General features: G+C 47.3%; 2 protein-coding genes across 4 annotated transcripts in view; one reads left to right on the top strand and one right to left on the bottom strand.

Annotated features, from left to right (window-relative positions):
• Positions 1-26,754, bottom strand: part of SLC35D3 (solute carrier family 35 member D3) — a 231,550-nt gene that overhangs the window by 13,289 nt on the left and 191,507 nt on the right. The window lies entirely within an intron of this gene.
• Positions 12,247-19,591, top strand: OLIG3 (oligodendrocyte transcription factor 3). Of its 3 annotated transcripts, XM_079970979.1 has the most exons (3): positions 12,247-12,647; positions 12,755-12,924; positions 17,141-19,591. In XM_079970979.1, exons 2-3 carry the CDS (start codon positions 12,920-12,922, stop codon positions 17,916-17,918), a joined length of 783 nt encoding a protein of 260 aa, XP_079827105.1. In that variant the 5' UTR covers positions 12,247-12,647; positions 12,755-12,919; the 3' UTR covers positions 17,919-19,591. The 3 variants fall into 3 exon arrangements, with proteins under 3 accessions (XP_079827105.1, XP_079827106.1, XP_079827104.1); XM_079970980.1 differs by having other exon boundaries at positions 12,247-12,924; XM_079970978.1 differs by lacking the exons at positions 12,247-12,647; positions 12,755-12,924 and having other exon boundaries at positions 16,965-19,591.

Raw genomic sequence — 26,754 nt, forward strand, 5'->3', positions numbered from 1 at the left:
ATAAGCTCATGGGGACTGAACTGGTGGTGACAGACCCACCGACAAACCTAGGGGTCATAATAGATAGCTCAATGAAGATATCAACAGAGTGTGTGGCAGCTGTGAAAAAGGCAAATTCCATGCTAGGGAATCATTCGGAAAGGAACAGAATTTAAAGCTTCTGATAGGATAATGCCATTATACAAATTTATGGCTTGAGACCTCATTCAGAGTAGTATGTACAGTTCTGGTTGCCTCACCTCGAAAAGGATATTGTACAGTTGGAAAAGGTTCAGAAAAGGGCAACCAAAATTATCAAGGAAATGAAGTAATTTCTCTATGAAGAAAGGTTACAGTGTTTGGCACTTTTTAGTTTAGACAGAAAGGCGAGTAAGAGGTGACATGACAGAAGTTTGTAAAACTGTGCATGACACAGAGAAACTGGATAAAGAAAAGCCTTTTCTCCATCTCTCTTAGCATTAGACCTCATGGACATCCAAAGAAGCCGAATGTTGGAATATTCAAGACAGATGAAAGAAAGTTACTTCCTCACATCCCACGTAGGTAAACTATGGAACTTCCACCCACAGAAGGCAGTGATAGCCAACAACTTGGATGGTTTTAAAAGAGGAGTAGACAAATTCAAGAAAGCTATTGAAGGCTACTGGCCATGATGGCCATGCTCAGCCCCAGGTTGGAGGCTGCATTCTACTGAATGCCATTTGGAAAACACAGGAGAAGAGGATGCTCTTTTGCTCAAGTCTTGCTTGCAGGTTTCCCACAGGCATTCCACAGTGAGCGAGGTGTTTGTAATGTAGCTCTCTTGCTTTGGGGAGTTAATGTATCTATGTGGGGTTTATTGCCTATTGGTTTGGTCGCAAGTTGTTCTGGGTTGCTCCATGACTGACAAATTTAATAAATAAAATAAATATTAACCACAATCTGGTTGCCACTGTGAGAACAGAATGTTGGACTAGGTGGGCCATTGACCTGATCTAGCAGGCTCTTCTGACATTCCTATGTTCTTAATACATGAAGAAGAAGAGAACCCTAAGGAGTCTCAAAGCGGCTAACAATCTCCTTTCCCTTCACCCCCCACAACAAACACTCTGTGAGGTGAGTGGGGCTGAGAGACTTCAAAGAAGTGTGCCTGGCCCAAGGTCACCCAGCAGCTGCATGTGGAGGAGTGGGGACGCGAACCTGGTTCCCCAGATTACGAGTCCACTGCTCTTAACCACTACACCACACTGGCTCTCAAGACACATGGGGACCCCAGACATACCCATGAAATACAAGACACTAAAACCTGGGCAGCAGTACGTGAGTTTGTCAAGGAACCAGTTGCACGTATTATTGCTCATGCCTACAAGATGTTGACATGTAGTCCAGTGTACTGAAGTCTTGTTCTTGGAATCTTGAAGAGTTGCATCTGGGCCAAAGTCTTGCTTTAGTCCCACTGAAATCCATAGGACTTAAAGATAGTTATGACTAAGCTATTGGATTGATTGCAATGGGGCTAAAGCATGACTAGCTTAGATTTCGTCCATGCTTTGCTTGCCCTGTGCCTAGAAAGCACGAGTCTGAGCAGTTTTCCATTTGCTCTGCCACTTTCTCCAGGAAAACCTGCTCTTTAACACTGAATCGAAGCAAGCATCAATCCACGGAAAACCCAACTGGCATTTGATTCAGCATTAAAGAGTGGGTTTCAATGAGAACAAGCAGTGTGGATGAGCCCTTAGTCTACATTTAGTGCTAAGTCTGGAAGTTTTAGTCCCATTGGTTTAAAAAAAAAAAAAATACAAGGGTGTCATCTAAAACTATTTTTGAACCACATCTTCAGCTCCATCTTTCTCACAGCTAATTTCAGCTCCATGATTTCAGACACTGCACCCAATTACATCCTGGTGAGGTTTACTGTGCACCCAGAGCTTCATTTCAAAAAGCCTTTTGATAATGCCAAGGTTTCCTTGTGTTAATCCAAAAACAAAGTGGACCAAATAACTTTTTTAAAAAATGCATTGCTGTTTAATTAGGCACATGGCGACCCCAGGAAATCTAAAAAGCAGGTAATGATATTGATTCTTTATTATCACTTTAATTGTCTATTTTGATGTGTTAGAACTGAAACTATTTTCCAGCTGCAATGGCTAATGAACTCCAAGATCAAACAAGATCTTGCTAATTATTAAGTTAATGAGGACAAGTTCACAGGCACAGTTAAGTTAGTAATTACCCAGTTCAAAGTATCTAAAAACTGCATACAATCTTGATTTGGTTGCTATAATGGTTTATAGTTTCTATTCCTGATTTCTGAACGTAGTTATAGATGGGCACCCCATATAAAGTATACATAATGCTAATAATGTGGAAACATGGCAGAAGCCAGACTTCAGCAAATTCAGTAGGTTCCTCTTTTAGAAATTATTCAGTTAATATTGGAAATAAATCCAATGTCTATTTCTGTCTGTGCAAGTAATATATTTGTACAGTATTACTTTCCAGAAAAGGAGCTGGATCGCTTGCTTTTATCTGGTAGTAGCTTGGACCCCAGTTCTTTATATACCAGCACTACATTATAAACACTACAAAGGAGAGTATGTTGGTGTGGCAAGTAGGAAGAGAACTCATGGGTGACCTGTTGCTGCCAGAATCCAAGGAGGAGGCTGGTCATTATCCAAGGCAACACACTGAGAGATAGCATGAGTCAGAATCCATCCCACTAGGGTTAAGCAAGCAGCATCTCATGAGCGCCATAGGCCCTGATGAAGCTTTACTCTCTAGTGGCATCCTTCTTCAATACTTCATGTCCTTATTGCCCAGCATCCCTCTAACCGCCTATTAAAACTCCAGATACAAGGACAGGTGCTGCTAACTTTTCAAACTCACATTAATGCCTCTGTCTGTTAAACCCATCTGGTCCAAAACCTGTCTGGTGTAGGGCTAGGTTGTTGCTTGTATTGGTAGGCATAGTGTTGCACTTTTAAGTGAAGAAAGACAGACCGGATATGGCAGTGGCATAGCATGGGTTAGCGCCTGGGGCCATGTGCGAGGGGTGGAAGGGAGGGAAACGAATGGAGTACGCATGCGCATTCAACTGCCTAACAGCGTCCACGTCACCCAGGAGATCACAGCCACAGAGATAAGAAAATAAGAGTCATTCCATTGTCTGGAGAAGTCACTTCCTGGTTTACATTTTCAGCTGACCCCACCAATGGAAGCGTGCAGCTGTATTGAGGCAGCACCAGGTGTTGAAATTTTGCACCCATAACAATTTCGTGCCCAGGGCAACCGCCCCTATGCCCCCACCACGGTACGCCACTTGGATGTGGGGCGTAATATCCATCCTTGTACATGGTGGGAGGGAAAGGATTGCAGTTTGCCAACCCCAGCTGAAGTGGGTTCTTTCAGCCCCTGAGAATGCTGGTCTACAGCTTGTGCAGTGCTGCCCACTCATACATTAAGTGCCCTTTAGCAGATGTGTACATACTTCTGCCAAGCAAACACTCTTGCTTCATTCAGCATGCTTTAGAGTTGATTGGGTGAGGCTGGAGTTCACTGAAGAGCACGGTGTGGCTATTTCATTTCCTGCCAAGCCCAGAATGTACCCCTCTGACCCAGCAGCAACAGAGTAACTGAAATATCATGAGAAGCTGGAAAACTCCCACACCAAAGTGTATTAAAGGGAGCACACTTTCACCGACATCAAGATGTAACACCTTATAAACATTCTTTTCCAGTGCAGTTGATACAGAAGCAGCATAGATGTTTTATTAATTGATAGTGGCTTCCTTTGCTGCTAATTAGCCACCACTATTATTTATTTAAGTGCTGACTTTGTGGGTTGGTTATTTATAAGACAAATAAAAGACACCTGCCTCCAAATTTCTTGAAGATCAAAACTCATTCTAGCAGTGGCTTTCCTGTCGTTTCCCCCTCTCTGCCTTCCCTCCAGAGTCTTGAATTGGATTATTTCGACAGTAATGGTGGCAGAACAGAATACGGCTACTATCATTACTTCTAAGCTTCCCAGTGCTGCTTTTACTGCTCCGTCCTTTATAGTGCCTCTGCTTCTTAATAAATATCTAGTTACTCATTTAGTTGGGAGACACCATTGCTCTGTTAGAATAGAAACACAAGCTTTAAAGCCAAAGCCCACAGCACAAGACCAGAGGTGGGAGATCCATACAAGGAAAAAGCAGATAAGTGGCTATAGGTCTTTATATATGAGGTGTGGATATGGCATTTGGGATATGCAGAATCCCCTTTGAGATCATTAACGGTCCCTTAGGGGTTGAAAAAAATAAAATCTCTATGTCAAAATTTTATCAGTTCCCAATCAGCATAACCTACCCCTGTTTCACTGCTTTATGAATGTCATTATCCTATTGAATACTTGGCCTGGACATTATTTCTCCCAAGTGCATTATCTTCCATTTGCCTAAATGCATTCAAATTAATAGAGAGCAAGTTAAAGTACTGTATGCGTGGTCTTAAAGTGCAATACATCTGAATTAAGACCAGGGCCAATAGTAAACCAGGTAAAGGCAGGGACAGGGTATTAAATAGCTTTCTTGCCATTCTAATGCCAGATGGCTGCCCCAAAAGGCACAGTCAGCTTACTAACACAGACACACCGCCAGCCTATACGTTTTTGGGATGGCTCACAGGTGCTTCAAGAGGAAGGGCAAGACATAAATTTAACGAATAAATAAGTATTTTAAAAAAATAAAATCCTAGCGCACAATCTATACTATTTTGCACATGGGAAATGTGATTCTGCTGTGGTTTGTTATGGCTGTGTAGACTTTGGCAAAAAGAAAATGACAGGTTTTTAATTAGTGGCAAGTGATCAGGGATTCGTTTGGGTCAAGGCTCACCAAGGCCAACCCTCCATCTCAGTTCAGAATACCAGACTATTAACCCTGGAATATACATGAATCATAGAATTGTAGAGATGGAAGGGACCACAAGGAAACCTTCACTCCACTTGGGTCTTGAACCCAAGACCCTGGCATTAAGAGCTTCCTGATCTACTGACAGTGCTATTAGATCAAGTGGAGAGTTGCAACAAAAGGTGGCAGTGTTCCCCAGCTCCTAAGAGGAGGCAGCTTAAAACAGGAGCCTTGTAACAGCGTTTAGGACCCATGGAGGCATGGGCATAGGCAAGGGGAAGCAGAGGAGCACTTGCCCCACTGATCAAGTAAAAGAATAGAAATACTTAACTAACTGACCAGTCACATCAGTGAAACTTTCCCACCTATGTTATATGGTGTTCTCAGGCTCAGGGCTGGTTTCGCTTTGGAAGCCTATAACCTGACAGGTTCAAACCTAAGTCCTTTATTGCTATATAGACTTTGCAGCCCATACCTATGATGTGGCCAGACGTTGCAAGAGGAGTCTCTCGCTGTGCAATGTTTCCTGTGGGCTGTTCTCAGCCTGGGAAGCTCAATAGCCTGATGAGGGGGATGAGATGCCCTTCTTGATCCAAGGCCTGTTGCACAGCTATTCACCAAAATACAGTGATGGCATGCTTGACATTAAATACATTGCGTGGCATAGTGCATTAAACATATGTAAAAGGATGGGGAGGGGGTGAAGGAGTGCAGAAATCTTCCTAAGCTTCTTATGCAAAACTGTTCCAGGTGTCAAGGGAAATCAAATCTTTCCTGGGATCAGAATGTCTGCCGCCACCAGTTCTCCACACACTAAGGATTGTGTGCCGGTCTTTTAAAGTTCACATGGCAAAAACAAACAGTGGAAGCGCATTACCAATGACAGCATGCAGCTACAAGCCCTTCAGAAATAAACTCTCTAATCAATGGATATAAACAAGTTGCATTTCCATCCAATCCAAAAAAGGATCACCTACCCCACTGCTAATTAATACCTCTGTATATTTAACGGCCTGAAAAGGCTCATGGACTCGCTTATTGTAATCCGTTCATTAAAAGTTAAACTTAGTATTCAGGTACTGCCTTGCCTTTAGTACAGCGAATCAAATGCACACCGCTGAATAAGTGATTTTGTTTGTTTATACAAACTAATTTCATGCTATTAGTAGCAAATGCCACTGAGGATTAGCAATTCATGAACAGTAAATAAAACTAATTACACTTTGCAAGCTGACTGACTGACTGTCAGTCCAACTCGCCAAGCTTTATGATTAGTTGTTGGGGGAAGGCTTTCCTTTTTATTTCTTAAGTTTTTGCATTCGGTCCAGAAAAGAATGGCGTTTGACTCATCTTGTTCTAGGAATCAGTTGAGTACATTATTGCTGTGCATCTACTCACATGGCTCACTAAATATACTGGGACTGATACTCCAAAACCATTAAATCCTTGGGAGTTGTACCATTAATTTCAGTGAGAGGCTCATTGCACCACCAGTGATAATTTGTTGGATTAATATTTTGGATAGGAGTGCAAAAATCAATCAAACATGAGAGTCTCAGAATTGTATTGACTATTGGAGTCAACTCCTAATAAAATATTTGAGTGGGCTACCACTCCCCAAAGTTGATGGGCATTGCCATTCAAATGGTGTTCATGCACAACATCATCTGAACAGTTATGTGGGGCAGGGCTTACTCGGGCCCCCCAATATTTTATTCAAGTTGGCACCCCTGGTATTTCTGACACTAACACAGTCCCACATAAAACTTGTGGAATCAGCCTTGCAAAATGCCTTCTTTCTGAAGAAGTCGCTTTCGGTGACATAATCCAATGTTCAGTTAAGTTGGAAACAGTGGGACATGATGATGTAATCTGGCCAAAATTTACTACCATTGATTTCAGTGACATTTGTTCATGATGTGTTTAGACTTTCTGCTGAAATGGCCCTTAAAGTGTTTCACTCCAATGAAATTAACCCTTGATTTACAACTGCCATGTTGGTTTCATTTTATATGTTGCTTCTAAACATGCACAATGGGGTTCTAAGTATACCAGCCTTCCTCAGCCTTATAACATCCAGTTGTAACTTCCCTGACCAGTGGCCATGTTGACTTGGGCTGATAGGAGTCGTAATCTAGAACATCTGGAAGCCACCAGTTTGGGGAAGGCATACAAGAAATATGCAGCTGAATTCTGTGTCACTTGTGAAAGCAGAGGGCAGTGTGACATCATATCAGAGTGCACTGCTTACATATCTGTTATCATTTTGGGAGTGCAACATATGGTAAGATGATGACATGTCGCATGCTGTGTTTGACTACCTACCAGCAGGAGAGGGAGAATGAGTGCAAGGGCAGCTCATTTCTCCCATAATGTCTACCTGGACTCTGAAAAAGACTGAAGTCTGTGGATCTACCTCATAATACTGACACAGTCTTTTTATATGCTCAGTGTAAGGATAACATTCTGGGTTTTCAGCTAGAGACAGACCCCTTGCTACTGCAAAATTGTACCTCCCTATTAAGCACAGAAGGTGAACCATATCAAACATATAGAAAACTAAGAACCAGGAGTCTGATATTAGAGATGTGTTTTCCAACTGGAACACAATCTCTTAGTAAAAATCAAGTCAGCAATTGCTGCCTATAGACGTTCACGTGTTTCACTCTCAAAGACTGCCAAAATGGAACTATATAATGAATCTTGCTGGCCCTAACCAGCCATGCTGTTTATGCATCATTAAAATTAAACTTCCACTTCTGCCAACAAATTACATTTCCTATATATTCTCATAATTAGCACTTCAGCAGCTTCTGCTATTCAGAGACACTCTCGCATCCTTGCATTCAAGGCTGTTTGAAAATGTTTCGAGCCAGTTCTGTCCTCGTCAGACATGATTTCTGCTCTTTATCAAACAGGCATTCTCCTTTGATGGAAAATGTGGTTCCAAAGGGGTGAGCGAACCAGCTGTGGTTTGGAAAAGAGCAACTTCTGTTTTCCAAATGCTGCATGACCCCCTGTCTCTTCAACCCACCCACCCCTTGCCAGTGATCTCACTTTCTTGAATCTGAAGCTCTCTCTATCTTGCCAATCAAACTACTGGGGGGTTGATTCAAATGCAATGTTTACTTCCCCTCTAAATTATAATTCTGTTGAAAGAGTAAGAAGTGTGAAAGAGCTTTCCATTGTGGTTGGAGCTTTCAGATCACTTGGTGGGAAATCTTACCAGTTTCCCAGTTCATTGGGGCTTCATAAACCTTGATTTCCCATTCGAACCAGACATCAGGTGAACACGAGTCATTGACACCTGATCCCTTTGTTTATTTACAGTCAGGCTTCTTTAAAGATACTAAGATGGGTAAAAAAATATTTGCTACATCAGCTTTAGGAGACTAGGGTGAGCTGCAATTCTAATCTTGTTACTCAGAAGTAAATCCCATTAAATTCAATCGGGCATCAACATGGATTGCAGCCTGAATGGATATCAAGTGTGAGGGATGAGAATACCCTTTCATCCTCTACCATTGGGAGGCTTCCTTTTGGCCTTCCACCTTCATGATTTTGCTGTTTTGCTTGCTGATGGATTTATGGTATTTTATTGTACTCCATTGCATATTTTATTTTAATATGCTGCCTGCCAGTTTGCGGACATTTGGGCTAAAATGTAGTATAGAAATAAATTGTAATAATAAAATAATAATAAAATTAATTGTGTGCAAATGTAGGCTTCTGTCCCACTCCTTGTTACTCACTCATAAATGTTCCTGACATAAACAGGACTTACCGGCTCTAACAAATAGCACTCGTATATTGTTAATTAACAAGACTTGTCCCATTAGGAAAAAATATTGCCATTTAAGATAATCTTATATAGATTATTCTGGGCTATTTAGGTTCATCCTCAGCCTATGTCAATGAAAGGTCTACTCCAAATCAATGTGACTTTTGTTTAAGAAATGCATTTCCAGCATGAGGAACAGATACGGGGGAAACTCTTCTCATTGTTAAATTGCTTGAACAGATTGTATGTACTCTGTTGTTGTTCTTTTAATTATAGGAGACTTAATCAACTTTCTGGGATTCTGGATGAATTCTGCAACATATTAACAGTTTATGTTAGCAAGGGCTATAATAATTTATATTAAACAATAGGTGTTCATTCTAATTTTTCTTTTTTTCCACCCATTTTCCATATTACATTTGCAAGGGTACATACAAAATGTATGGGGTACAATCCAGCTGAAGTCCGACATGCAAGTGCCATAACTTTAGTAAGAGAGGCAGGGACATGCTTCAATGAGGTCCGTTGGTTTGCAATAGGAAATAAAAGTGCTGAACTGAATGGAGCACATGGCCCCCACCTGTAAAACAAATGTGTCTGGTCAACATTTTGTGTTTCTTACCAAACCCTTGAAACAGGTATGTGGGCTAGGGAGATGGGATTCTTGCCCCCACTTGATAGCTGCCATGTGTCCCTGGAAATTGTAATGTATGACGTGACCTGCTAAAGGCACCTTCAGTCTTAGCATCACTCCCCCCACCAAAAAAAGTTAGTTTTTTTCCACGAGTTTAAATCATTTTGCATTTCCTGTGCCTGCAATGCGCATGCAACTGGCAGTGATAACATCAATCCAAAACACCCTTCCTTTGATATCTGTTCCATTGCAATCTGCATCAGACTATAATACATCCATACTGTTTATTTGGCTTGAATCTGCTTGTTCTTATATGGTGCACATGTACTTGAGAGGCAGTGTGGTATAGTGGTTAGAGTGTTTGACTAGGACTTGGGATCTGGTAGACCAGGGTTCAGATTCCCACTCTAACATGAGTGTTTTTACCTTGTTGCCAGCCCTCCTGTCTTGGGCTACCTCGCAGGGTTGTATGGAGGAAAAAAGAGGAAAGGTGAGATATCATCATCATCACCATTAGCAAACCAGCGGACAGGGGATTAACCACTTAGTAGTCATGCATAGGCCAGTGGGGGCTGGCTGTCAGGGAAATATAAATTCTACTTTGAGTAGCGCGTGGTATTTGATTTCTCCTCCACATTAACAACATCTCTCACATGGCACAAACAAGGAGAACCTCAAAGTAGTTTCTTTCATGTTGCAGTTGGGAAACGGTCTGCCTTAGTGACACCTGAGGCACTGCGTTTGCTTTATATGAGCATCACAAACCCGACAGAGAGCATCAGGTCCACATCCAGCCGCGCTCCACCAGCGGTTCCTTCTTAAAATCGAAATACAGCGTCTCGACGCTCATCGCGAGTGGGAGGGTGGGGGACGGAGAGACCCGAAAGGTGCAATCCTTTGCACACAGACCTGGAAGTCAATCCTCTTGAACACAGCGGGACTCACTTCCTAGTAAATACGTCAAGGATCGCGGCGTAAAACGTTGCGCACAGGATGTCTCAGGTTCTGCCTCCATCATCTCCAGGTAGGGCAGAAGGGGGGCCTCCTGAGCCCTAGACACCCGTTGCCACTCATTGTAGACAATACCGAGCCGGGTGGGCCGTGGCCTGACTCAGTACTTAGGCAGATCCCTATGTTCCTGTGAAGACATGGGGTCCCACAGAGTCCGCCTGTCTGCCACAAGGCGCGCCTCTCCATAGCACAATGACTGAATGCCGACCCCTTGTGGGGGTGTCCATTTGCATGCAAGTAAAACCCGCGCAATACAAGGGGATTTGCTCCGGGGTAAGCAGCTGGGCCGGTGTTTGTGGTGGGGTAATTGGTTTGTTTTTCTTATTTTTATTATGCATTTTGCGGTGGTGGGGGGGGGGGGGTTCCTATTGTATTTTTATGTTGTGAACCGCCCTGAGATCTACGGGTGAAGGGCGGTATACAAATTTAATAAATACTAATAGGTGGAGCAGTTGCGTGATGCATCGCCCTATGATCGCCTTGAGGAAGGTTTTAAGACTCGGGATTGCTGCTGCCTTGTTAGCAAAGGGAGAAAATAAAGGACTGTTCCTTCCTTGCCCCCAGGCTGTCCGGTCTAGGGGGTTCCACCAAGGAAGGGGCCCCGGCGCTTGTGCACGGAAGTCAAGCGGATCCCTTCAGGACAGAGACCGAGCCTCTCCAACGGCCAAGCGCTGGTCTGTTTTGGAACCAGATTCTTTAGGATATGGATTTATTGATGGCATTTATAGCCCACCTTTATTCCTCCCCTGAGCTCAATGTAGCATACGTAGTTCTCCTCCTGATTTAACCACCCAGCAACCCTGTGAGGTAGGTTAGGCTGAGACTGAGTGGCAGAGGAACGAGGAATGGGGCTGCAAGGTTTAAATGGGGCTCGCTCCCAGGTGAGGGCGCAGAGGGAACAGCTGTCTAAGAAGGAAAATGAAGGGGCTCCTTTTAAATGTAGGAAGAACTGCGCGCTATACCCGATGACTAGCATGCTTTAGTCACCAGGGAGCAGTTAAGAAGGAAGAGGTGTCTCCATTACCAAATGTTCTGGTCACTCTTTTAACTTTTCTGGTAAGCTGGTTGGGTCCTCGCCATTTTGTAGCCCTATGTCGAGATTATGTTACCTTGTGTAAGGAATGATGCAGTGAGTATTTTGGAGTTCCAAAAAATGTGTGTGCGCGCACGCATGCACATTCACACACACACACACGATCAGACATTTTAAAGTAGCTAGATGTTACACGCTCCGTATAGACATGGCAATACAGTAGACAATCCTGTAAATCAGGCTTCCTCAACCTCGGCCCTCCAGATGTTTTGAGATTACAATTCCCCTCACCCCTGACCACTGGGATCATGGGAGTTGTAGGCCAAAAACATCTGGAGGGCCGAGGTTGAGGAAGCCTGCTGTAAAACTTCTGGTTTCCATGCAGCTTGATCCAAGTGCCGGTCCAAAGTGAAATATTTTTTAAAAAACCACCACCTTCTTCCGTGTGGACTAAACGTGGCTCTCTGCCAATGAAGAACAGGGGGGAAGGACCCAGCTTCACCGGGACGCTGCTGCGTTGGTGACAAGGCTTCAGAGCTGGAATGGGGTGTAAAAGTTGCAAAATGTTGCCGAGCGTTTCAGGCCATGTTCTTGGAAACAGTTGCGGCTCAGAGAGCGGGACTTGGTTTCGGAATTACAGCTCAGCCATCGGACGCATTGGGGGGCAGGGAGAATGCCCCATAGCATGCAAAAAATGTTTTCCCATCCATATGGAACGAATGCCTGATCTCCCTTTCCTCCTCATCCCCAACTGGGCCGCTCCTTTTGAGCGGGGAGAGGGGAGCTCTCCACACGCCGTGATTTGCTAGACCTTTTCCCTCTAGCAGCTCAACTGATTGAGCACGAGACTCTTAATCTCATGGTTGTAGGTTCGAGCCCCACGTTGGGCAAAAGATTCCTGCATTGCAGGGGGGGTTAGACTAGATGACCCTCGGGGTCCCTTCCAACGCTACGATTCTATGAAGACCTCCATTCGGGGTCTCTCAGTTTCCCATCGAGGGTCAGCAGGCGAGCGATGCAGGAGTGGGGCGGGCTGGGAGAGGCGTTTCCTCCCCCATGAAGCAGTTGCCTCAGGAGAAATCCGTAGGAAAGTCGTGCTCCGGCGGTCCGGGACTGCTCGGTTCGCAGAGGATCCAGCAGAGGGCTCCGACCCGGGAGGCGACTTGAAGGCGATGGGCAGTCCCGCTTACTCCTCACTGGGCCGGGGGAAGGCTTCACTCACCTCCTCCAAACGTCGCCCTTAAGTCGCCTTGGCAGTGAATATCGTTCATTCCGACGGAGGAGCTCTCTGGACAGCTGCCGGTGTACATCAGGATGGTCAGTCTTTCTTTCTTTCCTTTTAAAATAGTTCCGATTTAGAAAAAAAATAACACTTACGCTATTATTAATAATACTATTAATATTTTTTAAAATGCATTCTTCAGAGTAAAGCGAGGAGACCTCGCCACCGGCTTCGATCGGTACTTCTGGGGTTCTCGTGCAAGGAATCGCGCCCAGGAAAGGACCGAAGTGCTGTCAACTCGGAGGCTTTGGAAAAGTGACATCGCTTCCAGGTCGAGCCTTTGACTTCGAACCGCATCTTCGCCGAGATGGGGTAAGACTGGGCTCCGTGTGGGGATGCGGGAATAAAAGTATGGAAAAGCGTTGAGGTTAACTTGTCGCTTTAGCCTCTGCATATCTATTCCGAAGTAAGATCCACTGAGCTTAGTGGCGCTTACTCCCAAGAAAACGTGCGGAGGACGGCAGCACAGATATCTCTTAAGATCATCGGAGATGGTGCTAAAATGAAGTAGGTCTGCTTGGAGCAAATGCTCTGGGATTAAGGAGCCTCTAAATATTAGTCTGGCTTCACTATTTTAAAAGCTTCCATTGCTCCAGGCAGCCTCGCTTCCAGTTCCGTCACATGGTTTGGGGATTTCCTCCATCTCAGGGACATAAGGGAGGGAATGCGGAAGATCGATATTATTTTTGAGTCTGGTTATTTCCAAAAACCTTTCTTTCTTTCTTTCTTTCTTTCTTTCTTTCTTTCTTTCTTTCTTTCTTTCTGTCTTTCTATAAAGTATTTAAAAATATCTTTTCCCCCCTTTCCTGGTAGAGCTCCGCTGGAGAGGGCTCCTTTATGCCTGCGAGTGCTTTGGGGGGAGCAGGTGCTGCGAAGGCGGCACCCCCCTCTTCCCCAGGCAGACTTCCCTGGAAGCGCAGGTCCCTCTCGATTTAGAGAGTGGCCACGCGCTCTGAGCGCCATTCGAGTGCCGGAAGGTGGGGAGGCTCAGGCGCGCAACTACTTTCCGTGCGTGCTGGCTTCCTGAGTTCACACGATCGAGGAGTGCGCGCGCCTGGATCGAAGAAAACCCACCAATAAAGGCCGAGCAAACTTCTGGGCGTATGTTTGACGGATTTACCCATACGCAAATCAGCTGGCAAACAAACTGCAAGCCGTCCAGCACCATCTCCAAGACCCGGAGCAGCTATCGCGTGTCTTCGCTCCGGAGCAAACTTCTCTTGACAGGTCTCCAGAAGCTGAGGCGCGCGTGCGCCTTCCTTTTCCAGTCGCTGACCCTCTGTCATTCAACCCTTTCCCATGACAAGCGAGATTGTCAACTGGTTGCCCCAACAGTCAAAGGCGCATCCCTTTGGCCTGCCCTCAACCATTTCCCAAGCCTTCTCCCCGCCGGCCCTCGCATGCTTCCTCCTAGGCCCTCTGCCCAACAAATTCTCGCACGGTCTGACCACCGAAGCAGTTGCCAAAGTCCCTGGCTTTTCTGGCGCGGTGATCCAACTCACATTGAACGAGGAGATCTGGGCATCCTACACACGCTATACCTTTGAAGCACAGTCGAAGCACATTTCCCCCCTCAAAGAATTCTGGGCACTGAAGTTTCTTAAGAGCTGCTGAGAATGGTAACTGTGAGGTTTAAACCACAGTGCCCAGAATTCTCTGAAAGGATGTGTTGCAAAGGCACACTTAGTCCCGGGAATTCCAAGCCCAAGGCCAAGACTGAACCCCGCCTCTGCCTGCAGGAGTGCCAAGGGGGGCTGCTTCAGACTCCATGCTAAGGTCCTCATTCCGTGTCTATTTCTTGGGGCAGGAGACAGTGGCGTAGCGTGGGTTGTCAGCACCCGGGGCAAGGCAAGTAATTTGCACCCCCTAACCCGTGGATTTGCGCCCCCTAACCCTAACCCCCAGATGTTGCGCCCGGTGCGGCCGGCCCCCCCTGCACCCCCCACGCTACGCCACTGGCAGGAGATGCGCCATCAATCTCAGCGGGCCGGATTTTCCAGTAAACGAGCATAGTAAACGTCCCTGTGAGCTCTAGAGTTACCTGGGGGTTAGATCCACAAATACTATTGGAAAGCAATGAAAGTACTCAATTATTTGCGCGCCCCCCCCCCCACAGCAGACGTCTGCCTGCCGCAATAATCCTGGTTAAGCTCACAGGTCAGTTATCCGGAACCAAATGGGACTTCCCTCGCTCAACAATAGGCAACTGGGAAATAACCGCCTCAGTTGCCTCTCAATTCGGTTTGGTCCCAGTAAGCGCGCAGGGGAGAACTGGGGTCATGGTAAAAATTCTAGTTTGGATTCAGGCATTTTGAACTCAGTGGCATTTACTTCCAAGTTCACATATTTAGGGGTCGGGGTGGTCAATCGTTTTAGGAGTATTACGCTGCTTTACCTTACCCTGCCTGACCAAGGGAAATTTGAAACAAATTTGGGTGCACATTATATTGGGTGTAGTCGTTTCTGTGCTGCCTCCGTTTTGCAGAATGTTGTCCTCCTTGGTGACGTATGGCAGTGGCGGCTTCTTTTTTGCTTACTTGGGGGTCACTTGTTCACATGCACGCGCACGCGCACACAGACACACACACGGAGTTGTTGCGCCGTTTAGGATGCCTTCTGCATATTTCCGCAAGATAGAAAGAAACGAACACAGTGTGAGTCAAAGGAATGCGAACGGAACGGGGTCCAGTTTCATCTGTGAGCCATTTCCCGCAGACTCATAAACTGATCTGAAAAAAACAGATTTATTTGAAGGTTAAATCCCAGAGAATCAATAAAATTTGCTTCCCAGTAAATGGACTAAGCTAAGCGCAATACTCGAAACTATACTCTCCATTGAATCTACGCAGTCTGCATCATATTTCAAGATTGAAAGTTTTCAGAGATATCGGGGAGATCTCAATATATATGTATCCGCGCTCACTTGGGAAGCAAGTTATCCCTGTTTTTTCCGTCCAACCAAATAAACAAGCTCAACATAACTTCGAGAAATGATAAAAGAATTGAAAAGTCCATGGAGATGTCAGACAAAACTCCAATATTTTAAACAGAAAAACAACAAAAATATAGTCTGCGAACCGCCGCATTTATAATAATAATAATAATAAAATAAATTTATGCATCAGTAAAGCCCTTGTCTACCGTCTCTGGACAGGCCAGAGGTATTAAGAGACGTGGGGGCCGGATAAATTATTTCGAAAAGGAACATGGCCTACATTTTTATAGAGTAAACGAAAGCATTCACACGTCTATTGGACAGTACCGAGGCACGCTTGCCTTTGAAACCGACAGTAGGGGTAAACAGCAACCCAGTCCAAATAAAAACAGCCCCTTTAAATGCACTGGGAAGAGGGGATGAGCTTCGGGGACAGCAGTCTGGTGCACATTTCAATTAAGACTGCAGTCCTATCTCCACTTACCTAGGAGCAAGCCGCCCTGAACTCACAAGGAATTGCTTATGAGTAAGCACGCATAGGATTCAACTGCAAACGATATTCGTTTGTTCCCGCGAGGGGTTAGCTAACCCGATCGAGCGCCACTGATTCTGCCGGGCAGCGAACCGAGACCGAGGAGTGGCATCATAAAGCCCACTTTCTCCTGAGTAGCTTCAGAGTGTTCCCCCAAACCTCATGGAAACCCCTCGGAGGCTACTTCGGAGTAAGATTTCCCCGCCTCTTCTCTACACGTCGTTTACTCAAAAGTACTTCTAACAGGACTTGCTTCTTAGTAAACATGCAGAGGACGGACAAAACCCGACGTTGCTTAAAGGAGCACGAGCGCCTCCCTAAGCTCGGAGCTGCGGGGATTTGGAAAGCCCAGCTCCCGGCATGTTGGATCGTGTCTCTCTCCCCTCCTCCACTTCCTAACCCACCCACCCCCTATTTATTTGACACATACCAAGAGGGAGGATCAAAATGCCCCCGCCCTTAAGCCCCGACGAGGGTTCCAGCCTCCTCCCGGCCCGTCGAGGAAGAGAGGCCAAAGCGAGCGCAGGCTGTGCGCGCTGTCCGTCCCCGGCGGGGCGGGGCTGCCGTCTCCGGGACTCCCGCGGGTCCCTGGCCTGAGGGGTCCGCGGGAGGCTCCGGCGCACAATGCCTGCGAAGCGGGGTCCTTGCTAAACGGGGCCGTCCAAGCGCGCCCCGCTGAAGAATGGCGCGTCATCCCGAACAAGCCCCTTCGAGGCAGGAGGGCGCCTTTTGTCTCTCTGGCTCGCCCGCGGCTCTATAAAAAGCCCCTCGGCTGGCGAGGCAGCCTTAGAGCGAGCTCAGGCGCGCAGCCGCACGCACACGAAGCCAGCAGCTCTCCTGGAGAGGGAGGGGAGAGAGAGAGAGGCGGGGAAGGGGGATCTCCTCCTCTGTCTCGACCACCTTCATTCTCGTTGGCAGAAGAGCTTGGTGGCCCTCCTGCCTGCCTGCTTGCCATTCCTCCTCCTCTTCCTCCTTCCCCTCGAGCGGGGAAGCCCCTTCTTGCACCTTCCCGGCCCCTGCAGCCAGACCATGAATTCTGACTCCAGCTCTCTTTCCAGCAGAGCCTCCTCGCCAGACATGGAGGAGATGTACCTGCGGGACCATCACCACCACCACCACCACCACCACCACTCCGTCTCGTCGACGCAGAGCGAGGTGGGCCAGCGCGGGCCGGGCGAGGGCCTCTCTCGGGCCGGCTCCAAGGGCTCGTCGAGCGAAAGCAGCAAGTACAAGATCAAGAAGCAGCTGTCGGAGCAGGACCTGCAGCAGCTGCGGCTGAAGATCAACGGGCGCGAGCGCAAGCGGATGCACGACCTCAACCTGGCCATGGACGGGCTCCGCGAGGTGATGCCTTATGCGCACGGGCCGTCGGTGCGCAAGCTCTCCAAGATCGCCACGCTGCTGCTGGCGCGCAACTACATCCTGATGCTCACCAGCTCCCTGGAGGAGATGAAGCGGCTGGTCGGCGAGATCTACGGCGGCCACCACTCGGCCTTCCACTGCGGGACGGTGGCGCACTCCGCCGGGCACCCGGCCCACCCGCCGGGCGCCGTGCACCCTGTGCACCCCATCCTGGGCGGCGCCTTGTCCTCGGGGGGCAACCCGTCGCCGCTCTCGGCTTCCCTGCCGGCCATCGGCGCCATCCGGCCGCCGCACTCGCTGCTCAAGACCCCCCCGGCGCCGCCGGCCCTGCAGCTGGGAGGGGGCTTCCAGCACTGGGCCGGCTTGCCTTGTCCCTGCAGCATCTGCCAGATGCCCCCGCCGCCGCACCTCTCGGCTCTCACCACGACGGCCAGCCTGGCCCGGATCTCCACAGAAGCCAAGGACCTGCTTAAGTGAACTCGCCGCCGCCTCTCAGAGGGGGCCTTGGCCAAGTCTCTCGCCCGCCCGCGGGAGGGTCTAGCGAAGACCACCGCCCGCCCCCTCGGAAAACCTCTCGCTGCCCGGGAAGCCACGGGGGGGGGGGGGGCAAACCGGAAGGACTCGAGAAGGTGAAGCAGCCCAGAGGTCCCGCGGTGTCGTCGCATGCTTGATTCTCCTCCTCCAACTCCTGTTTTCCCTTCAACTCCTGTTTTCCCTCTCCTTCTTCCTCCCTTCCTCCCTCGTCCCGTCTGATGCTGTCTCCAAACTTCATTTGCTGTAACCAGGGGGACGTGTGTGTGTGTTTAGGGGCAAAGGACCTTGCAAGGTAACCTTTTTGGTTGGATTCTGGGTGTTTTGTTTTTCCTGTCATTTCTCTTTCTTTTAAAATCCCTGTCAATTCAGGAAATAGGGAGAGGGGGGGAACGAGAATGTAAATAAGTGCTTGAAAACGGATGGGGGCGGGAGAAGAGATGTCTCTCTCTCTCTCTCTCTCTCTTCATTGTACTTGTTCACAGCCGCAGAAGCGCTCGCTTGCTTGGTTGGATTGCGGTTCGCAACGATTTCGCCGTCTAGGAAAGCGTGGAAGGGTCATTCCTGGAGCTGAAGAGTGGGGGGGGGGGCTGATTTGGAAGTAAGCTCGTTTTAAAAACCAGTGGCCAGGATCCTAGTGAAGTTTGCAATCCTGTGCAAACTTCATCAGGACTTCTGAGTCAAGCAGTGCAAGTCAGTGCAGCTACAAGAGTTAGACAAAGTACTGTAAGAGGACTTACTTTGGATTAAGTCCCTTTCAAACCAGCGGGGCTTCCTCCCGAGAAAAGAGGGCTGTCTCCTTTATTTAAGGGTGGGGGGTGCGCGTAGAATCTGCAGTAACTGGAGCTTCTTAGCGGAGGCTGAATGGGGTTTATATCCACTGATGCTTATTTCCAATGTCTTCTGGGCTAGGGGAGTTTAGACGACGAACGGTCCGATCCACAAACCAAGGCATTTTATGCTGGGAACATAAACCCTTTGAAAATAAGAGTAATCCGGGGACACTAATTGGCTAAACTCAGCAAACTGGCTTTTGAATCGGACTGAACGTGACTTCTTTTTTTAAAAAATTACGCTGGGGCAGGTACAGGAACCCTTTTAATTTTCCAACGGGGCGTCCGTTCCTCTCAAGCGACTGCATGCGTGCTTCGAGCCTACGCTGTTATTATTAGTATCCAGACCATGGTTGTTCGGACGGCACCAAGGCAGTTTTCCTTGTAACAAGGATTTAGGAGTGCAGTCTCGAAGTGCTAGCCCAGGATGTTCTTCCCTCTAGACGAGACAGTTTGCTGCTTCCCCGCTTTGCCCTGGAGCCGTCCAACCTCCCCGCACTAGGTTAGAGACAACCCTTCCACGCCGGATCCGCCGCGTCCAAGACAATGCGCGCTTCCCCGGCCTCCCATCCTTCAGTCAGTCCCATCCTGCATGCGGGCTCGGCGTCCCCCGGACTCTCCCTCGGACCTTCCCCGCTCTCTCTCTCTCCCGTTCTCCCTTTCTGGGCGCTTGCTTGACACTATTTTGTGAAGGACCCTCACAGACGATGACGTGTCTTTATTTTTTATATATTCTTGAGAACTATCGATATATTTATTATTATGGACCAGTGTTTCTGGATGAAAATTTCAAATTAAAAACGGTGAAATGATAATTCAAAAAAAGATTTGGGTTTCTTCTTTTTGGTTCTACCTCCTTCGAGGTAAACGAGAGCTGGTTTAGAGTGGGACTTGTTTCAAAACCAATGAAAAGCTGCTTTGAAGGGGTAAAGCCTTGCAAGGTGAGGGAGACTTAAATGCGCTGTACGGAATCGAAATCTGAGTAAAACTGTATTCATGTATTTTTTGCAAACTATTTGGGAGCATGCCGCAGCAACTTGGTGGGTATTAAATCGGAGAAAGCGGGGAGAGAATCCGATTGCGAATGTGCTTTATGCCTAGGACGCACTTACTTAGAAGCAAGTCCCATTGTATTATTATTATTATTATTATTATTATTATTATTATTATTATTATTACATTTCTATCTCATCTTTCCTCCAACGAGTTCAGGACAATATACATGGTGAAATCAGTGGGATATTTGCAAATAGTTGTGAGGAGCATCCTCTCTCTCTCTCTCTCTCTCTATATATATATATATATATATATATTTAAACCCTTCAGATAGAATTTTGGATTTAAAAGTACATTTAGGAGAATTTCCCGATTTAACTTCCGGTTTAACAGGTCCAACTTCCCACTCTAGCCTACCCTATTTTGTGCACCAAATGACATGGAACGTAGGTTGGTTTTTCTTTTGAAACAGGACTGAAATCTCCATGAATTCCTAATACGCATAAAATGACTGCAACACTCACAACAATAGCCAGACTTGGTAAAAACAAACGCCAGCAAGCAAAGGGGAAGAATAAATCAGGGCTCTTTGTGCCCAAAAGAAAGTGTGGCGACGAAACCCCGAAGTGAGGGGCTCGTTGATTCAAAGCCAACTGAAAAGTCGAACTCGATTTCCTCCCGACTCCCACAGCAACTATATATATATATATATATATATATATATATATATATATATATATATATAATTGGTTTCATTTAAGAATAAATAACTAGTTTATATATATATAAATAACTAGTTTATATATATAAACTAGTTATTTATTCTTAAATGAAACCAAGCGAGATGTTAGTTAGTCCTTCCTGCAGTCTTAAGGGGCTGTTCTCAGAAGATCAAACGAGAGAAATGAATCCGTTCGATTCAAGTAACTCTAAATTCAATACGATTCAGTGGGTGCCTTGACATTTTTCATTGCCACACTGATTATGTTTTTTTTAAAAAAATTATACATACATACATACATACGAGATGAAGTTTATTCCGCTGGCCACGGAAGGCTGAGAATGAAGACATTGGAAATGGCCTCTGAACTTAATTCACTTGATTGGTTCCCGTCACCAGCCAATGCCCATCTGTCCTGCGCCTGGACCTCCTGCTACTGGACCAAAACTCTCCTTTGATTTGCCTTGCGTCATTCTGCGGAGAACTTCGTCTGGGCTTCTGCTTGTGTTTTGCGATGGGGGGGGGGTGTTTTATTTTTTACTTTGAATTCACGTCTGACTTTGCTGTGGTTAAAAGAAAAACACAACAACGTACAACACTTGAGAGGGATGTGCAATTCAGACACCTCTTCCTCTCTGGGATAGTTTAAAAGTCGTTGGGGGGGGGTTATATTCCAGAGTAAGTGGTGCCAGATTGATAGCTAGAAATATATATACATTAATGCTATAATTCAAACTACTGTAATAGGAGAACCCTTCCGAGGTTTTCAAAGCGAGGCTGCAGTTGGTAAAATTGGTCGGTTTGGGTTTTTTTACTAGCTTTAAAGGGAAGGAGGCGTACGTTAGGGGGCTGGTGATCATTTTCCCGTTGATGCATTGCCCTCAACGACAACTAAAGCGAGAGACATAATTCAGCGAGAGATACGATGTTCCAAATTCATCGCTTTAGAAACAACAATATAAATAACAAGGGAGGGGACGTGAGTGAAAGGGTTGTTTTTGAAAGGAGAGAAATAAATGAGGGGAATGAGTAGGGGAGAAATGAGTAGGACTAAATAATTTGATAATGACTATCATTCGGAGAAATAAAACATTATCTTCACCCATCGTTTGCAGCTTTCCAAAGGAAATCAATTTGTTTCTTAAACGGCAAATGTTTTATACGTACCATAGGTGCCAAGTCCCTGGGGTCCTGGGTGCTTGAGCACCCAGAAAATTCCCCATGAAGGGGCCGGGCACCCACAAATTTCGGTGCCAGGGCCATGCACGCTGCATGGCACCCACGACCTCGGGCACCCATGGTTATGTGACCAGGTTGGCACTCCAGAAACCCAATTACCTGGAAGTATGGAGTTTATTGTTGATTAGAAGCTGACAACATCTTACGCAGGCAGAGTTAAGAAGTTTTAATTTCCATTGCATCGAATAATAGAGATTTAGGCATTAAAAAAAAACAATTTCCCCGCTGCAATCAGTGAAACGAAAGTGCTTAACTTGGGCTGCGGTGTGTTCAAATAATATCCCCCCTCTCATCTCAAGGCCCCCCCTCTCGCAACGCCCACCCCCCCTCTCAAAACGAGAATGTTGTTGAGTCAACTTTGCATAGTATAAAAACATTATGTTCTAGTCCTTTCCTCCCTCACCCTCCATGTAAAAAAAGCACATTTTCCTTAGCCAAAAAACATGCAGGACTGTATTAGACTTCCTTAGAATCGCGCCGATTTGTAAGTTTTTCAATGGATAAGCTTTCTTGTGAAGGGAACAGGCTCCCACCCACGTCTCCAAGGCGGGATGTAAATTTATTAAATAACTAAATAAGTGTAGCAGAAGGCGGAAAAGTGTGAATGAGGAGTCTTCTTCCGCTCACTCGCTTGCAATGACTGTTAAATTGAGGTGAAAATATCAAAGCCCACCCCCACCCGCGTCTGTCTCCGACACACACACGAGCGCACACACGAGTCCCAGACCTTTTCTGCCTCTGAATTTGATGCCGTGTGGATTCTCTCCAGTGACCCAAAGGGACTATTGATTTGGTGATGGTGGAAGAGGGCCCGGCCCAAATGCTCAGGCGTGAGCGGCACCTGCGTGGACGTGTGGACGGTGTGTGCGTGCGTGCGTGCGTGCTGGAGATGTGTGTGACAATCCTGCAGATCAGGATGGAGTCTGACAGAGAAGCCTCCTGCCCGCAGCCAAGTCTGGAGATGAGCGGATCCGGGAGCTGAGGGCGATTGGAAAACTCCTGAGGTGGACGAGGAGCTCAGCTCCAGAATGTCCCTCCACATTGACTTGCACCACACACACAACTTTTTTGAGTTTTGGAATATGCGACGAAAAATAAAAATATCCTTCTGGTGGTTTCAGTGCCTTTCCTTTCATCTTACTCCCCCCTATCCACCACCATCGCTGTGCCTGCTAATTCTTAAGATTTTAAGGCAAAGACTCGATTCTGGCTTCTTTGCTTCTTTTTTTTGGGGGGGGGGGAATCAAATTCAGTAAAGAAGGCAAAGTGGGATGCTCGCAGTTGATCAGCCGTGCTTTGTTCGGAACTGAACCGTAGGAAAGTCGTCAAGCTTGCAAAGCCCTGCACGCTTTTGTAAGGGAGTAAAGTCCCATTGAGCGCAATATAACTTATTGCCTTGAGCTCAATGGGGCTCACTGCTGAGCATAGGCAGGCGTAAAAGTAGCTGGGTCTAGGCAAGATCCCAGGCCGATCTCGGCAGTGAAGGCTAACTAGTAGCTAGGTTAACTGGTAAGGTTGAGGCTTTTCTTCCCTTACCCCCCCCCCCCCCCGCCCAGTGGCACTCGCACACTTTTCCTTCTCAGCGTAAAAAACCTCACGCCTTCTGCTATCGCAGAGGAGCAATTGGGCAGCTAAAGAAAAGGCAGAGGGGGAGGAGAGAGAGGTCTAAAGGACCGACATGTGACTTGCACGAGCTGTTTAGAAAGGCAGCCTTCCGCACTTTCCAAAGACCAGTTGGCGCTGCCTCACTGCGCCTTCTGCACCAGTTAGGGGGTTCAGGGGCGCGCCACCCTCATACCTGATGGCGGATAGAAAACAACAGCGAACAGTTCCAAAGTTCTGCCCAAACTTGGCCTCTGGAAATAAGGTACGGGAAAGGAGATCCCCGAGGGACCTCGCTCCCTTTGCGTTTCTCCTTCAGGAGGAGAGCTTGTGAGCAATGCTGCAGCTATTTTTCCTCCCCCCAAACCATTTTGCAGCTACGTCTTCGAGGCAAAACGCCTCCCTTATGAATGTCCTGGTTCGATCGTGCCTACTGCCTAGTTTTATATTTTTATTGCTAAGAGCTGTCGAATGCTTGCGCGAGTTTCGAACCTAGTTTCCATGGGAGTGCGCTTTCTACCCCTCCCCGCCCCCTAAAACCCCCAAACCCGCGGGGCTCCTCCTCGCCTCTTTTGCATTCGCGGCCTGCCTGGGGAGCAAACGAGCGCCTCCCGCGCGCCTTTTGATCCCTTCCTCCAATCGCAATGCATATGCAAAACAGGCGGCCGCGCAAATCCGCGCAGTCCGGGACCGAGCGGGCTGCGGAGGAGGCGCCAGCTGGGAAGCCTCCCTCGGCCCTTTGAGGCGCCGCTTGCCTTCGCGGCGCGCAGCAGGGCCGGGCAGGGGATCCTCTCCGGGTTCACGCTGCTAAGTCTGAGGTGGGGGCGGGGGAGGGGCGGACAGATCGCAAGGCCTTTCAGTCTAGTTCCAAAGGATCGAGCAGGCCAGCATTCTGCGACGTTTGCTGGCCAGGATGAACCACATTCCGTCGCCCTTTGGGAATGGACTCCCCGTTTTGGGTTGGGTTCAGTTTTGACATTGCGCACGAATCCCGCTCTCGATTTTTGGGCGAGCCGCTGCCAATACCCAACTTTTCCTTTGGAATCTGCTCTCCAACCTTAAAAAAGTCACATTTTCGCCCCTCTCCCCAAATAAAAGGAGCCGCTGCGCCACTTTCTCTCGTTTTTCTATCCCAAACTGTAACGCAGGGAGCGTGTGCTGACCAATCTTGGGTGATCTATTATTGATCTGGAAATTCCCCCATAGCGCTGGCCTATCCATTTACAAAACAAGTTCGCCTCCAAAGCAGAGCGTGTGCGCGTGTGTTAAGCGAGCCCGTGTACATCTCAGGGCCAGGCCCCCGGTCCGCAGCAATGCCTGGTTGGATCAAAGGCGCAGATGACTTTGAGTTGAAGACCAAAATCCACCGAGTGCAGCACTCTTTGCAAGAGGCCCTTCAAGAAGCCAGGCAGGGACCTGACCCGATCTCCGTTCTCTGCCCTCGAGGGCTCGACTGCAGGACTGGAGGAAAGAGATGGGGAGCAAATGCCTCTCAGCCAGCCTGGGCTTAACCCTGAAGCTGTTTTCCAAGTCCCACTCAATCTCTAGGAACTCAGAAAAAGTATTTTATATTGGAGATCCCTGCGCCACAGCCAAAGAGGGGATCCTCATCCGTCACTTAGCCTCTATCTTACGGTTCTGCCACATTTTTCTCTCCCCCTCCGGACCTCATGCAATCTTCCTTTCTGCATTGATACAGGACTTCGGTCACGCAGCTAGAGAATGCAGAAGACAAAGTGGAGAGAGAAAAAATATCCTACGCGGGATGACACGAAAATAGACCCTTGTTTCGAATAACTTTTGAGTCTTCGCCAACTTCCTTACAAAAACGCAGAACCTCGTTGAAGACGAGTAGATGGCAATGTATTTCCGTCTAGAGAGGGGGAGGCGGGTATTTGTCCAACCCCGACTCTTCTCCAGCCCCGCCTGCCTGACCATCGGACAGGGGTGATGGGAGCTGGAGTCCTTTGGTTCCCCAGTCTTGCAAAGGACGCTTTGCTCGGTTGGTTCGAACTTTTACATCGCTTGTTCACCTTTCAAGCAATAGCCAATATAATTGCACTCGTGCTAGTAAGGGATACTGCAGCTTCCTTAGGGAGAGCCCTCCCTTTGTATGAGATCTTTTTAGAAGTTGAAGACCCCTCCGTGCGCCCCCCCCGCCAGTACATATTGGCACCAACATTGGAGACGTCGCCCGTGTTTTCCATTCTAAAATGGGCTGATCTGCTCTACGCGTCTTGCAATTGGCTGTGTAAGAAATGCCGTCGGATACCGATTCTGCTCGGAAATCAATAGCCCTCTCCATACGCAAGCGCGGGCGCATCACTCCTGTTGTGAATCTCTTTCTTCCACGCAGAAACTACCCTCTTGCACTAGGCAGGGTCGTAGTTCGTCCCACCAGATGGCAAAGCGTTCTCAACCCCGAAGCAGCTACAAAATCCATCCGTCTGGCATTGGTGGCTCCTATCGAAAAGCTGAGACTATCCAGGAGGCAGAGCCGAGCGCGATGCGCAGAGGCTGCTCAGCGCCCACCCGGTTAAACGGAAGCGCTAGAAATTCGCGTCTGAACCTGAAATGCTAAACATTTATTGAAGAAAATCCCCAGTCCCGGACTATAAATAAACGTGGGCTCAAAATGGGGAAGGTGTGTGTGTAATTCAACAATTTCTCTGAGCCATCAGTTGGTGCAAACCTCTTGAAAGTTTTGGTGAGCTTCAAAGAAACATTCTCCCGACAGCCTGTTTATGCGTGTTTACTGGGAAGTAAATTCCTCTTTGTTCAACAAGGTTTCGTCCTCGCAAATAGCCCCCCCCCCCGCTGCAAAAAGTCCCTTGACGTGAGAGACTACGAATTAAAACGCTGCCTAAATGCTCCAGCTTTCGTAGCGTAATCGCAAAATATTCTAAATTTTAAATTAGGAATATGTATATTCATTGCTTTTGGGAGGAGGCAAAAGAAAACAAAACAAACAAGCCTCTGTTTCCCCTTCTCTACTTGTCATAATTCATGATGATACTTTAAATGTTTTGTTAGCCTGCGAAGTGAGATCCAATCAAATCTCAACCACGGTGGGCTCTTAATGCCCTCTTTTATCTGTGGGGAGAAGCGAGGGGAGAGAAATGGGTCCGTCAAGACGATCTAAGCCCAACTCTGCCTCCGAGATCACAGCAGCTTAAGACGCGGTGGCCATAGGTCAACCACTTCTTCTTTTGGTTAACCTATACTGAGCTGTTTTTTCTTGGAACTTATTTTACTTGAGGGTTTTTAATTGTATATAAACGGTTAAAATTCTGCCGTTTGTTTTTAATTGTCTTGTTTGCATTGCCGTAAGCCGCCCTGGGACCTTACGGTGAAGGGTGGATAAGGAACCTTATCTATAAGCAGACGAATA

This window comes from Podarcis cretensis (assembly GCF_951804945.1).
Source record: "Podarcis cretensis genome assembly, chromosome: 3".
NCBI classification, from domain to species: domain Eukaryota; kingdom Metazoa; phylum Chordata; class Lepidosauria; order Squamata; family Lacertidae; genus Podarcis; species Podarcis cretensis.